Source organism: Eretmochelys imbricata, chromosome 7 (assembly GCF_965152235.1).
Source record: "Eretmochelys imbricata isolate rEreImb1 chromosome 7, rEreImb1.hap1, whole genome shotgun sequence".
NCBI lineage: Eukaryota > Metazoa > Chordata > Testudines > Cheloniidae > Eretmochelys > Eretmochelys imbricata.
In genome coordinates this window covers 76,086,751-76,102,558 of record NC_135578.1, presented here as the reverse complement: position 1 = coordinate 76,102,558, position 15,808 = coordinate 76,086,751, and the positions used below count along the sequence as shown (strand labels likewise).

At 39.2% G+C, this 15,808-nt stretch overlaps 1 protein-coding gene across 2 annotated transcripts in view; it reads left to right on the top strand.

The window, feature by feature from the left end:
- Positions 1-15,808, top strand: part of FAM13C (family with sequence similarity 13 member C) — an 87,937-nt gene that overhangs the window by 61,544 nt on the left and 10,585 nt on the right. The window contains exon 9 of one of the 2 annotated variants that reach the window (XM_077821859.1): positions 1,222-1,433. The exons of the other annotated variant lie outside the window; for it this stretch is intronic. Coding sequence (XP_077677985.1) covers positions 1,222-1,433 — 212 coding nt within the window. The remainder of the gene's footprint in view (positions 1-1,221; positions 1,434-15,808) is intronic. 2 annotated transcript variants of the gene reach the window in all.

Here is a 15,808-nt window from a genome sequence, read left to right as displayed (position 1 = left end):
ACTATTGATTTAAAAAAAAATAAAATATAACACAAGCTATTTTTAAGTAATAAAAGAATCATTTTTGTGTTAGATCCATTTTCACCATTAAGTGAATCATAGTATTACACTTCAGTACTGTAGGGTGGGATTTTGGGAAGTGGTTAAAGGGTCTAGAAACTCAACTCCCATTGACAGTGAGTGAGAGGGGGGCACCAAACTCTCTCTGAACTCATTTGAAAATCCCTCTCTTAAATATCAAGTGATTAGTCTGCATTGTCACAAGACGTTTTTAAAATAAACCTTTCTTTTAACTAAAGAAAAGCGAAATAGCTGTAAAATGGCCAAACTACACGCGTAATCTCCTGTAAATTGCCACTTTGAATTGATTATCTTTCAAAATGATAAAACCCAATTCTCATACGTAAATTTTCATACACCTTAAAGACCCTGATCCGGCAAACAGTTGAACACATGCTTAACTTTACTACCATGAGAAGTGCCATTGATTTCAGTGGGAGTACTCGCAGTAGTAAATTTAAATGCTTGTGTGAGTTTTTGAAGTACTGGGTTTTTTTACAAAGAAAGTAAGACTCATTGGTGCTATTTTAGAATCAGGAAAAGTAAGGCAGAAAGAGGTGAAATGACTTGCCCAAGGTCAACCAGTAGACCAGTGGCAGATTCAGGAATAGAGTCCAAGCTCCGAAGTCTCAGGCCAGTGCCCTGTCCACAGCTCTTCACTTCTTCCCACATCCTAGGAACTATGGGTGTCTTTAAGTCATGTTTAGACTCAATCCAAGGCTGGCCAGGGTCCAAACTGGTCCCCACTGTAACATCATGTTACAATAATATAGTGGATGCCTTGTCTGATGCTGGACATCATTCTGGCAGTGGAGATCAGCCAGGCATAGTGGCTGCCTGGCCTACTTCCTTGTCCATGGTCACACCCACTATGTAAGGGGCTTGGAAGGGTGGTGATATGGGGTAGCGGCAGCTCTATGCCACCTGGCAACTTCTGCTGTTTATGCTGCACCTGATTCCCGCCTGTTTGAGTGAATGCTCTCAGATGAGGGGCAGGGGAATTAAAAACTCAAATTAAGGATTATTAATTTTCCAAATGATTGTGGTATGTTAACAAACTAACACAGGAGCTGGGGTGTTTTTCCTATAGTGTCAGAAGAAACCTTTTAACAAATATTTATTTAAAAACTCATTTGCCAAGTAACTTGCTTTTTTGAACAGAGCTTAAACTCAAAATGTCAGAAGAGCAAAATTGTACCCCTAAAGCACCCAAAAGAATTGTGCAGCAGGAGAGCACTGGAATATATAAGGAGACCAGGAAGCAAGAAGCAGCAAGTACTGAACCAAGTCCATCTGTCGAAGAAACCATGGATATCGTAATGAAGCGATTAAAGGAGAAAAGACAACAGCTTAACCTCCCTGAGACTATAAAGGTATGTGTTTTTCCTTGCAGAATAATCGCATCTGGGGAAGACCTCAAATATTGTTTTTAGCTGTCAGTACCCTACTCGGTGTATTCTGAACTGCCATGTTGCACTGGTATCCTACAGGTCTTACACCACAGTAGCACAACCCCGACAGCATATTTTTGCACTCACAAAATCACTGACCCTAGTGCACTTTTTCTGGAGTGACGATTCTAGGAAGAGTTGCAAAGACAAAGAAGGGCTAGATTTACAAAGAAACATAGTGTGGTGATGCTCACCATCGCCACGCCTAACTTTTAGATGCCTAGAATATCACTGACTGGGATTCACGAAGCCTGAGTTAGGTGCCTAGGCTTCCTACACAATGAACGGAGAGAGAGAGGCACCTCAAAAGGGATTCACATAAACCAGCAGGCGAGGCTGCTCCCCACCTGAACTAGAGAATGGGAGATGCCAAGTGTGACATAAACCCCACCCCTCTCACAGAGATAGGCACCTAAATTGAGGCTGCAGGGAGATGCCTCCCTCGGCTTGGGATTCCCAGCTGCAAACCCTCTCTTGGTGTTAGGCACCTATGCTGTTTTTGCAAGAAGTTGGATGGAGGAGGACGATGGGCAGGGGGTACCATCTCCCTCATAACTCTTAGCCCCGTGGTTAGAGTTCAAGTCCCCAATCCACCTGAGGGGAGAAGGGATATGAACTGGGATCTGCCACCTCTCTGGTGAGTACTCTAACCACTGCACTATGGGATATTCTGAAATAAGGCACCCTGAGGCTCTCCTGTTGAAGCAGTTGGAGCAGGGGGATTGGATCCTGGGTCTCCCACTCCCACTACTGCGCTAGTTATGCACTACTGCGCTTCTCCTCTTCTCTAGCATTGCTACCTCTGAAATACAAAAAATTGGGACATCCAGGATGATCCTGAGCCCATAAAACTGGACAGATGGCAGAGTGTGTTGAGCCTATACTTGCCTGAAGTGGCAGTTAGGCAACTAAGTTCTTTGTGAATCTAGCCTGAAGTGTCCATTCTTTTCAGCAGGGTTTGCAGGTAGCACTGAGTGCACCGTGTTTGGAGGTGAATGTCAATATCTGTATTAGAAAGGAATTGTAATAGCTTCACTATTTCAGATTACAGGTACATGAAAAGCATGTTCTCCAATCTATCAAAGCTGGTGATAGAGCACAGGCAGCCATATCTCCAGTCCACACAGACTGTGTGATGACAAAGAATCACTAAGGGCTTGTTTAGAAGGTGTGGTAAAGCCCACTTCAGAGGTGTGATTTATAGAGCTCTAACATGCTGCGCTCTAGCTGTCCCATGTTGACCCTGTTGGTATGAACTAAGCACCTGTTAGTTCATGCTAGCAGGGTTTACTCGGGGCAGTTAGTGTGAAGCACAGTAGAGTGTGCTACAAATCTCTAATGTGCTTTGCTGTGCTCTGAAGACAAGCCTGAAGAGGTTCAAGTGTCTATTCTGTGTCACACCCTGAGGCACACGCAAAGCAGTGTCATTGAAAACCATGGGTTTTGGCGAGATACTGTTGGTGTGCAGTTAGTATTTATAGGCTATGGGCTCTGTATCCTGTGGGACCCCTATGAGTTAGAGAAAAGGACCATTTTGTGCAACTTTTAAAAAAAAATGTCTTCTCCATTTTAAAATGCACTCCAATTTGGACACTTGATGAATCTTACTCTGTTGTTACAACCTAGAAGAAATGCCACACTTACCAGCCAGTGATAAAGTATATACAGCAAAGTAGATAGTGATGCCACCACTTGTCTGTCGGTGGCACATACAAGATATATACAGCTATATCATAATACCACATTTACCATCAGGTAAAGTATACACACCAAAGGCCACTATTTCTAATTTTCATAGATTCCAAGGCCAGAATCTGTGTGACCTCTGGTATAATTCAGGCCATGGAACTTCCCCAAAATAATTCCTAGAGCATACTGTTTAGAAGAACATCCAATATTGATTTTAAAATGGTCAGTGATCGAGATTTCACCACAATCCTTGGGAAATTGTTTCAGTGTTAATTACCCTCACTGTGAAAAATGTATGCCTTATTTCCTGTCTGAATTTGTCTAGCTTCAGCTTCCAGCCATGTTATGCCTTTTGTCTGCTAGATTGAAGAGCCCATTATTAAATATTTGTTCCCCATCTAGACTGTAATTAAGTCACCTCTTTAAACTTCTCTTTGTTAAGATAAATGGATTGAGCTCTTTGAGTCTATCACTATAAGGCAGGTTTTCTAATCCTTTAATCATTCTCTCCGCTCTTCTCTGAACTCTCTCCAATTTATCAACATTCTTCTTGAATAGTGGGCACCAGAACTGGACACAGTATTCCCGCTGCAATCGCAACAGTGCCGATACAGAGGTAAAATAACCTCTCTACTCCTACTTGAGATTTCCTTGTTTATGCATCCCAAGATTGTATTAGCTCTTTTGGCCAGTGTCCCACTGGGGGTTCACATTCAGCTGATTATCCACCATGACCCCCAAATCTTTTTCAGGGTCATTGCTTCTCAGGATAGAGAACCCCATTCTGTAAAAAAGGCCTACATTCTTTGTTCCTAGCTGTATACATTTACATTTAGCTGTATTAAAAAGGTATATTGTTTGTTTGCACCAGGTTTACCAAGCCATCCATATCGCTCTGAATCAGTGACCTGTCCTCTTCATTATTTACCCCCCCTCCCCCAATTTTTGTGCCATCTGAAAATTTTATCCGTGACGATTTTGTTTTCTTCCAGGTCATTGATAAAAATGTTAAATAATGTAGAGCCAAGAACTGATCCCTGTGGGACTCCTCTAGAAACACACCTGTTCGATGACTATTCCCTGTTTATAGTTACTTTTTGAGACCTACCAGTTAGCCAGATTTTACCCCTTTTAATGTGTGTGATGTTAATTTTATAATATTCTAACTTTTTAATCAAAATATAGTGTGGTATCAAGTCAAATGCCTTAGAGATCTCTAAGTATATTACATCAACACTCTTACCTTTATCAGCCAAACTTGTAATCTCATCAAAAAAAGATATCAAGGTAATTTGACAGGATCTATTCTCCTTAAAGCCATGTTGGTTCACATCAATTACATTACACTCCTTAAATTCTTTATTTATCAAGTCCTGGATCAGCCATTTCATTATCTTGCCTAGGATCGATGTCAGGTTGTCAGGATGATAATTACCAGGGTCATTCTGTTTACCCTTTTTAAAACTTGGCACATTAGCTTTCTTCCAATCCTCTGGAACTTCTTCAGTACTCCAAGACTTATTGAAAAACAACATTAATGGTTCAGCAAGTTTCTTAGCCAGCTCTTTTAAAACTCTTAGTATCTGGAAGTGCTTATTTAAAAATGTCCAACTTCAGTAGCTTCTATTTAACATCCTCCAGAAATACTAGTGGAATGGAAAAAGTGTTATCACCATATGATGAGACTATATCATCTGTTTTTCCTCCCAAATACAGAACAGAAGTATTTATTGAACACGTCTGACTTTTCTGCATTATTATTGATAATTTTACCATTTCCATTGAGTAATGGACCAATATCATTCTCAGGACTCATTTTGTTTATATATATAAACAAAATGAGTCCTGAGAATGATATTGGTCCATTACTCAATGGAAATGGTAAAATTATCAATAATAATGCAGAAAAGTCAGACGTGTTCAATAAATATAAATCTTTATATATATAAATAAATATAAATATATCTTTTATATATATAAAAGATTCCTAATTATCCTTAACTCTGCTGGCTATAGATTTCTCCTTGTGACTCTTTGCTTTCCTTATCCATTTTCTACAGTTCCAAACTTCTGATTTATATTAATTCCTATGAATTTCCCCTTTCTTCCATTTATTATATATTATTTTTATAGATACCTTCACTTCCCCTCTAAACCCAAGTTGTTGTTCTGCTTGCATGTTATAAATGTGATCAAGTCATGAGTACTTGTACCTAAGCTACTATTACATTTTAGTTTTGTGATCAGTTCCTCTTTAAAGATAAGGGGCCAAATTCTGCTCCCTATTACCTCTGTATAGCCCCATTGATTTTAAAGGGGCTTTATGGGAGTAACTCAAAGTGGAATCTGGCTCAAGGAATTCTTTTTTAGATTGTCTTTTTTGCAAGTAGACTTCTTTATCCAGAGCTGTAAAATATTTGAGCAGAGCCAGATATATCAAAAAATAAGTGACTACTAGCTCATCAATTCCAGCGTGTCTACAATAAGCTGTTTTCTTGCTGTCTCCTGCACTTATTAAACCACTGAGCAGAAAACTAGTTACTCTTTTGTATTATTTGCAGGTCCCCATGACTAGGTCACATGGCCTTTAGTATGTGGCCCTGGGGGCTAAAATCAATAGTATAATTAAAGATGGGCTTGAACTAGAGAACTGGATTTTAAACTCTGAACTGGGAAAGTTTGAACCTGAATTCAAATATCCTGACTTGTGCTCCAGGGGGCACATCTCAGAGGACAGTGAGGTAATCATTTTGCTCCCGTTGCTCAACAGTTAGATCTGTACTACATGTGCTTTGAATACACTCCACCCCATCTTTTTCTCCTGACTGCAAATCTGCTCACTTTATATTTGTGAATCCATTTAGGGTATTTATCTGTCATTATGCAGTTTCTTGTTTTTCTTTCTCTTCTCTCTTATTGAGTGTAATACTCCAGGGTCTTTCTGAAGTCTCAGAGTGCTTTGCAGAATGATAAAACTATATTATTGGAATCACTTCATCTATCACCAGAATGCAGCCACTTCTGGGGTGCGAGTCTAACTAACACCACCAGCAACTGAGAAACAGGAAGTCAAGAAGACTATTTGCTTGTTATTTTAATTGGATGAAACATAGAATTGATCTAATGAGGTCTAAAGATTTAATGAGATCACGTTCTATGCTGCAAACCATAGTTATTTTAGACCAAACTGAGGCCAAACATTAAGGGCAAATTGCTGATTCTCTTATTCATTCAGAATAGTATTTTACTCCACAAATGGCCCCACTGAAACCAAGTGAGTCCAACTGAAACCAATAGACTACTCCAGAAATAAGGTACTGCCCAACTTGAGCAAATGTATCAGAATCTGGCTCTTAATGTTTTAATCAATTTGATTTTAGTGATATTTTATTACTAATAATTATAAAATGGGAATAACTGAGCAACTTGGCTGACTACTAGGTTCAGGGCTAGTTTGCTTTATGACCAGAATGGTGAAGGAGAATAGTGGAAAATAGGATGGGCAAAACACTATAATCAAATAATGGCCCCACCCGGCGGCATTTTATAGGACTATTCTAAGTCAAACCTGCTCTGGAATATCTAGAGCTCTCTTAGTTTATTCCACTTCCCAATTTCTGTTGCTCTTAAGAAACTTTCCCTGACAAAAGCCTAAACTTTTCCCTCCTTAGACTTGGACCATTGTTCATTCTCTTCTGAGAATATAAATTAAATTTCTGTCTTCATGTATATGCTTAGTTAAAAGATTTTCAGAGATGGTGACGGTCTCTCATTCTTGCTCTCACCTTTACTTTTCTGGGTTATATAAATGTTACTATTTTAGAGCCTTTTCCTGCACAATTCTGAGTCTCCTCAACTTCCAGTGAAGTCAGCATCTCACAGGATCAGGACCTGAGGCCTGGACTACACTGCGGGGGGATTTAAACTAAGACACTCAACTTCAGCTACACTATTCGCGTAGCTGAAGTCGAAGTATCTTAGTTTGACTGACCTGGCCGTCCTCACGGTGGCGAGTCCACCGCGGCAGCTCCCCTGTCGACTCCTCTTACTCCTCCTGCCGAGGTGGACTACAGGCATTGATTCGGGGATTGATAGACGCAATATATCAATCCCCGATAGATCGATCACTACCCGCCGATCCGGGTAGTCTCTCTTCATTCTGTTTAAATTCCAATCATTGCCTCCTACTTGTTGCCCAGCTTTGTACTGTCTCACATTTTGCTATGCAGAGGAGTGCCGGAGGCAACATAACGATGACAAAAATAGGGGCATCAGAACTTGAATTGTGGTGAGGTGATCTTCATGTAAAGTTTCAAATGCGTTGCCTCAGGATTACGGAGAGCAATCTTCTTCCCTAATTTCATATGTAATCTCCCTAAGTATATTGAACAATGTTAGCCATGTTTTTTATTTCATCAAATTCATACTGCAAACCTGTGTTCAGTTAGCAAGTTTGCTATCTCTCACCCAAGGCTTTTCTCAAACTGGCTACTTTCTAGTTATCTGTCCCCTGCTTATATCTGTGCTTTTTATTTATTCTTCTCCCTCACTGCACAACTATGCATTTGTTTTATCAGCATTGAATCTCATGCTGTTGCATGCAGCCTACTGTTCTAAGCCATTGCAGTTTGGACTTTTTCTTCTCATTTGCTCCCCCTCTGATTTTTAAAATTGTCAGCAAATACAATCATGGTTGAATTTAAACCTTCTTCTAGATTGCTAATGAAAGTAGTAAATAATATAGGTCCACATGGGTGATCTGTGCAGTATCCCTTTTGATATTGGTCCCCGCGTGTAGGACTCAGTATTATTGATCACACTCTGTTTACCATTAATCATCCAGCTGTCACAGGCCCACTCGGAGGAGGACAGACATAATAGTTATTGGAAGAATTAACTTGTGTTACGTGTTAAACTGGTGGTGGGGCAGCTTGCACTTTCATTAGGTGCCTGAATGCCAAATAGTGGCTATTATAGAAAAAAAAACGAATAGGAATTTTTTTAAGTGATCAAATTGTGCAGAGTTTTAAGACCAAGGTTTTCTAAAGTGATAAATGATTTTTGGGTGCCTTAGTGTCTGGATGGCCAACTGAGATAACTTGGAATTGTCCGTAAATAAATCAAAATCTGCTCCCATTGAAATGAAGGACTAAACTCTCCTGGACATCAGCAGGACCAGGATGGCTCCCTTAGCGGTTGATGATACAGGTCTAAACGCCACGTTTCACTATGCTTTTAAAAAGCTTCACGCTAAATACAACTCTATGTGTTCAGCAAATACTTTACTGAGTGGGGAATCACCCTCTTCAGCAGAAATATAGCACATGTGCAGTCATGGGGAGGAGAGGAAAGGTTCTCATCACACAGTTCCTCCTATGTAGTGGGTGAATTCTCCCCTCCCTGACATGGAAAATGTAGGAGGTTTGGCCCCAACTCCCACAGATCTTGGGGATCTGCCAGAAGCCATGGCAAACTGCACCAGCTCTGCATGCTGCTCCCTACTGTGGCCCCACTTAGTGGTACAGAACAGCACTTTGAGAGACTGTGGCTAGGCCCTGCTCAGGACTCCCCCTTGAACGCTCCATTGAGAGAGGTTTCATGGGCTGGAGGGGGGACAGGTGATTCATATTGAATTAACATTTCTGTGGATTCCCTACTTTTTCCTTGTTCTCCACATGCCACCCACAGATCCCTGGAGCCACAGAGGGTGCTTCCACATGGGTGGGGGGGACAATGTTGCTGAGGAGACTGACTATCCTGTTTTGTGCAGAGGCCCTCTGTGCAAAGCTCTTGTGGGAACGACCGCTCCAAAGTAATTTTCATAACCATTTATAGTGAGTGTCATTCACCATGAATTAGAATCCGGATAATTACTAAAGTCTACGGTCCAGATCCCCAACTGGCGTATATTAGGTATATCTCCACTGACTTCAGTGGATCTGTGTTAATTAACATTAGCTGAGGTTCTGGCCTTATATAATTGATTTACAAAATTACAGCAGAAAATGCAAAGAAAATTGTTTTTGTGTTGGATTGCACATTTTAGGCCCAATTATGCAGCCTGTACTCAGACAAAACTCTCTATGGGACTCAGATGGGATTTTCCCTGAGTAAGGAGTGCAGGACTGGACCCTCACTCTGCAGCATATAGACACAAATAGTAATATTTGTAGATTAGCATTTGCAAATTGTATTTGAAAAAAATCAGCTTCCCTGCATTCTTGGGAATGACACTGGTATCAGTGATCTGCAGAGATGCCTTTGGCAGTATTGAACAGTCTCTCAAGTGAGTCTCTGTTCAGTAGAATTCCCAAGTTTTGAAAATGAATAGTGTTGGGTGTTCAATAGACCACAGAAACCGTGGCCATGTACGAGAGAGTGAGAGCCCCAGATCCACTGCAATTGTTGGAAAAGTGTTGTACATTTTCGACAGGGCTGTCCCAACTATGCTACAAACTCATATTCAGCTTTGCTGAATCAGGGTCCTCAGAAAATTTTACTTATTGGTAAGGACATAATTGTCCCAATATACTTTTTGGAGGTTGCAAGGTACTTAATCTCATTTACAAACTGGATATCTTGAAAGAAAATGAGTTAAATCAAAGGTTCAGATTTTTATAAAGTTATATACTTAACAAAGAAACTTCTGATCATTAAATACATTTTCCGGGGTCTGCTCTTGCATTCTGTAACTTCTCATTGATGTCCATGGGGATTTTCCTAAATAAGACTTCACTTCCCTAATGCAAAGTGAGTATAATATATTATTTCTCGTCTAAATGCCTGATCCAAAGCTCATTGCAGTCAAAGTCCTGTTCATTGACTTCAGTGGGCTTTGGATCAGCCCCCAAGAAATTAATACATACATGTGATTCACATAAACTTGGGGCCTTCTCCCACTGATTTCAGTGCAAAGTTCCCATTGACTTCAATGAGAGCAGGAACAGGATCTTTTATATCAGTGTTTGGGAAAAGTACATTTTAAAACATACATTCCTACATCCTTGAGATGAAATCTTGACTCATAACCTTATAAATAACTCTTTTAAATAGGATATGACAAAAAAGCAAATGGCTTTGGAAAAAATCAGTCTTCAGAAATGTCTGCTATATTTTGAGAGTATTCATGGACGACCTGTAAGTATGCCATGGAAAGATAGGTAAATTTCAAATTATATTACATAGAATTTCTTTAACAAATACTTTTGAGATTACACCTTAAATATATTTAGATCACTCTTACACATTCAACATTACTGTAGTTGGTTCAAAGCAATCTTTAGATGTAAATGTTCATTGCTTGAAAATGCTAAACTGTGACCAAGTTTTTTTAGAAATAAAATAACAAAGCCAGTGTTTGGTGGCGTTATATTGGTCTTCAATAGCAAAATATTGCAAACATAATGGTGACAATGCTCAGGACCCCGTTCTGATCTTCCACAATTTGCACCTTGACTTAGGTGGTGTGCGGTCTGACCTGTAATTTGGTATTGAAATTTATACATTATTAGAGCATTTAAAAGCATAGGAGAAAAGTTTTACAAGTCAGACCACACTACAGAATGTGACAATGTTATGAGTTATCACCTACATTTTCCTTTATTTATTGAAGATGTTAAGCCTATCCCTATGCCGAGAAACCTGCTAAAATAGGCCAAGATACAGCAAAGCACTCAAGTACGTGGTTAACTTTAAAGTTCCATGGAACATGAAGTCAGTGGAATTACTTGCGTGCTTAAAGTTAAGCACATGCCTAACCACTTTATTTAACCAAAGCTCATGGTGCAGGAATCTTAAGAGGATGTGGGATTGATATCTCTGATATAATTTATATTGATTAAATGTTCAGTTTCATGATTTGGCATTTCTGATGTAACTACTTGTGAGAATGGCAAATTTATGTGGGTTGGAGATAAATATGCCTAAAATGATGGGCAGTTGACATTTTGTGAAGATATATTATCGTATCTTTTCATTTTCTTTTCAGATGTCAGGTGTTACCATCTAAAGATACTTCCTAGATGTGCAGTGGTCATCATTAGGAAGTTGTTATTGACCTAGTTACCACAGAATCTGAAATGTGGCACTCATTATCCTATTCTGAGACAAGCAGTAGTCTCAGAACTACATTGTCATAGTTACTGTGGTTTAGTACTGTGGTCTAGTTACTGTGGTTTAATTACTGTGGTTTACTGCTGGGCAAAACTTGCCTTTTTAATAGTAGTCACCATATAATGATTTTTTAGGATAACTACTAAAATATATACCTTAAGATTGTGCTGATAAGAGTTTTGTTAGACAGTTTTTTCTATATTTAGCAATTGTATATTGCTTTTAAAATAATTATACTCAAGAGGCTAAAAACCTCATACTTCAGCACATAATCCAACCACTAACTGTCTAGGATTGGAAGAAACTTCCTCTAAAAGGGGTTATTATATAATTGTCAGTTAGGGAGTTTCTTGTACCTCCTTGAAGCATCAGGTAACAGTTATTGACGGAGGCAGAGTACCAGACTAGATGGGCTGCTTATTTTAACTGGTACGGCAATTACATGTTCCTGCTTCTTACCTGGTGGCATATATATATAAAAATATTGAAAATTATTGTGCCAGATTCTCAGCTGGAGTAAACTGGTGGTGTTCTCACGACTTTATTGGAAGCATGTTGTTCAGTGGAGAATCTGCCTGTTAGACAACTAATGAATATTGTTGGGAAAAATGGACTTATATACCTTAGTAGGCAAATTTCATGCTCTAGCACTGATCATAAATGCTGCTGATACCATCAGTCCCTGAGCATGAAGAGCTGTCCTAATAAGGTGAGAATTTATCAATCACAGTGTTGCACTTCAGAGCCAGTAATTAGAAGTATATGTAACATTTTCTAGGGTGCCCTCTCATTATGTTTGATTTAAGTGTCAGCAGCTTCTACAAGTTGAGCTGTTTTTTTCAAATTCACCTAATTTAAGCAGTTCTTTGTTGCTGTAAGAAGGAAGGTCCCACAATTTCCCTTTTAACGTGGGAGCCTACCACCAAAGTGAGTCTCGAAGAAGTAGCACTAACAGATTTGTTGAAATATCAAATGGCTCTGTAAGGGTTCTGCTGTCTGTCAGAGACACAGCCCCACTGTTGGAGGAAGCACAGAGCTACATGTTCCCAGTGGGGCCTCCACTTCAGGGTACTGTGGGAGTGCACTGATGCTACCCCTCTTCAGGAGGTGCAGTATATGCCCATGTTTGCCCCACCTTGTCTCCACTCTCTGTAGTTTGTGTATTGCCCCATGAAAAGCATACCTGACTGCTGCACAGAAGCATAAGTAGAGGATATTTCTTGTCCTTTCCCTTCCTCCCTGTGTGTTTGTGGAGCAGATGACTCTAAGATTCCTGGAACATCGCTAGGTTTTCAAGTACATAGTCCAAAGCCCAGATAGGAAACGCACCCAGGGAAACATGGGTTCTTTATGCAAGAAAGACAAAAAGTGAGAGTTAGTGTAGAAACCTGATAGATTTCAGTAGCTACAACCAGTGAGGAATGGACGTGCAAAGATGAAAGTGTCACCTTCAGGAAACAAGCAGTTTTTTCTTGGTGTAGAAATTTATAGACAATCATAGAAAAATGTTATTTTGGTAAAACATGTTGGAGCTTTTTGATGGAAAACCAAAATTTTCAGTAAAATTTTAAATTTGGTTTTCAAAAAATGATTTTTAAAGAAAATATTTTTCAAAACCCAACTTTTTTCAGTTTTTGTCAAAAGAAGAAAAATAGATTATGGGGAATTTTGAAAAAAGGGAAATTTAAAAAAATCCCACACAAAATAATTTGCATTTTTCAAATAGATCCAGTTATGAGTAATAACATCATTTCCACAAAAGACGAAAAATAAAACCACAGCTGAATCATTACTGGTGAAACTGATGGTTGTGAAACTGGAGCATTTTATGCTAAAGACACAGAAGGGCATCGAAGAAAGTGATTGTATTTATGTCCCCACTCATTACCAAGGACAAGGAAACCAAGTCCTTTTGTACAGAGTAAATGTTATGTTGGCTTACAGGAAGGGATATCACTAATGGTTGCATTAGGATTGTGGGATTTTGTATTAAAGAAAGCTGATGATGTCCATCCTGTACCCCAGATAGGGTTATTCAGTAGCCACAGACTGACCAAAATGTTCTGGTGCATGATCTGCAAATCCACACATCTGATAGAGTCTGTCTATCGTGCCATATTTGTGCTGAGAACAATGGTGCTTTGAGACATGCATGCTAGAAGCAATTCTATAAAGTGGCCTTAGATCCAACTCTTTTCCAAACAGCTATGTCCCTTCTTAGCTGTTGCAATTGCCTAAGATATTCTCAATGTATATCCCTAGCATTGAACTCCTGGCAGTAAGTGGCAATGAATTCTCAGTGGTAGATCCTCAGCTCTAGAAAGTTTGACCTTTGTTGGTCTGCCAGACAACAGTTTGGCAACATTTAAAACTGTGTTTTCAGGTTAACAATCCCTTATTTGCAGTCATTTTTGTGACTTGCACCCCTATTTACATTTACTATAAGAGTAAAAAAGTTTCAATTATAACAATGATACACTTATATATAATTTGTGTGTTTTGAGAGGTTGACAGAGAATGCTTGACCTTGAAGGATAAGCGTATAGGGGAGCGAGTTTTTCTTTGCTGTAGATTGGAATAAATTTCTGATATCTTGCAACCCTCCCCCCGATTGCTTTAGGACATAATACAAACAAGTAACCTGTTGGAGCGGTTTGTTTTTGTCTTGGGTTGGGTTGGGTTTTTTAGGAGATGGAATGGAAGGGTGGTTAATTTCAGTGGCAAGCATGCAAAATGGTTTGGTTTTGTGGCTGATGTGTTTGGCCCTTGCTAATTATGGTTTTGTTCACACATCTACTTACTGTTGGATAGGCAGGAAAATATTGTCATATACAGTAATAAATAAAGCATCCTGGGCAACAGACTTCTTGAATGACCACCCTTTTTAGTCGGATAATAATGTACAGCAATGAGATGGAAAAGTCTTAAGCAAAGCTGGGCATTCTTTGCCTTTCGTAGAGACCTTAACAGTACCTATATTTACCACAGCACATTGTTATGAAAGAGGTGAGACAGAAACTTGACTCTAACATCAGACGTGGTGCTCTTCAGTGGAAATAGATTGGACCTCTCTGGCCTTTTATCTGTGAAAGGAAGCCCCTCAAAATTATAAGCATGAATTGTGCTGGCCTCTTACCATCACATGGCCCAATTATCCTTCCATTTATACCAGTGTATATCAGGAATAACTGCACTAAAATCAATAGTGTTACACTAGTGAGAGGAGAATCAGGCCTTGACAGTTTAGCCTTGGGGCTAGAATATGATTTCAGTTGAACCAGTGTGAATTTGAAGTTATGCCATTCACTTTAATGGAGATATTCTGATTTACTCTGTAAAGGCTGGCAGCAGAATGTGGTCTATGGTCCTTTCAGTTTTAAAATCTTGAAAGTATTCTTACATTTGAGTTTAGCTACAATATAAGTAGACTATGTAACCCTAGAATTGTGACTAAAAGGATACAACTGACTATTGTCAAAATTGTTTTCAGTTTGTTGTTGTTATTGGAATTATTTGAATAATATTTGAAATTATTAATATGGGAAACCATCAAACACCAGTTTAAGCATAAATTCCTTTATTAAGTCCTGAGACCAAATGGTATTTTATACAGTTGCTCTAAACATGTCTAAAAAGCCTAAATAATAAGCAATTTATTACATCCAAACAGTAACAAAACATTTATAAGCAGCATAGTTACAAACAGGCTAAGCCCAAGGGTACTTAGATCCATATTGGTTGGCTTCAGTGTGGTCAGGCAGGCATTAGCAATGACCCCTTTGAGCGTTTACTTTTTATACCCTTTAACAATCAAGGGATGTTATTGCCAATTATTGACTTCAGCTAAAAAACAACTGGAGAGTTCCATTCCTCCCCTCCTTCCTGATGACCTACAGTTTTCCCATTCCACCTCGGTTCACACAGACTTTAACACTGGAGTGTGGGTTGGAAAAGGGGCATTTTGGCTCATTTTCAGACGGATTCTCTGTATTTGATTTAAAGCCTTTTGCAGTCACCCCTGTGGTCAGAGGCCTTCTTTTTAGAAACTGCCTCTTATCTCATTAGTTATTCTTTCAACCAGACGTCCTCTCTGCTTTATTCCTTCTGGCTTTACCACTTTTTATTTTCAAGGCTTTCCTTCTATTTGCTGGTCAGGGCCTTTCTTTACAACACATATATAGACTCAGACTTTAAGGCCAGAAGGGACCTTTGTGATCATCTAGTTTAGTCATACATTTCCTTAACCAAACTTAAGCTAACTTTAATTCTTTACTTATCCTACAGTTGTATGTAGTAAAGCTGTACTTCACTTATGTGAAATGAGTTTGAAAATAATGTTTTTCAGCAGGGTCTCAGCCCAGCCTCTGTTCTTGGTGGTGTGATAACTGGCCAAATTTTTTCAGGTGCAATTATTAGTAGATCTCTACCGGTTTCTGTCCCCCTAAATCAGGGTGGAGGGGGAAGCGGAGAAAAAGGGGTTAGAAACTACAAACTAC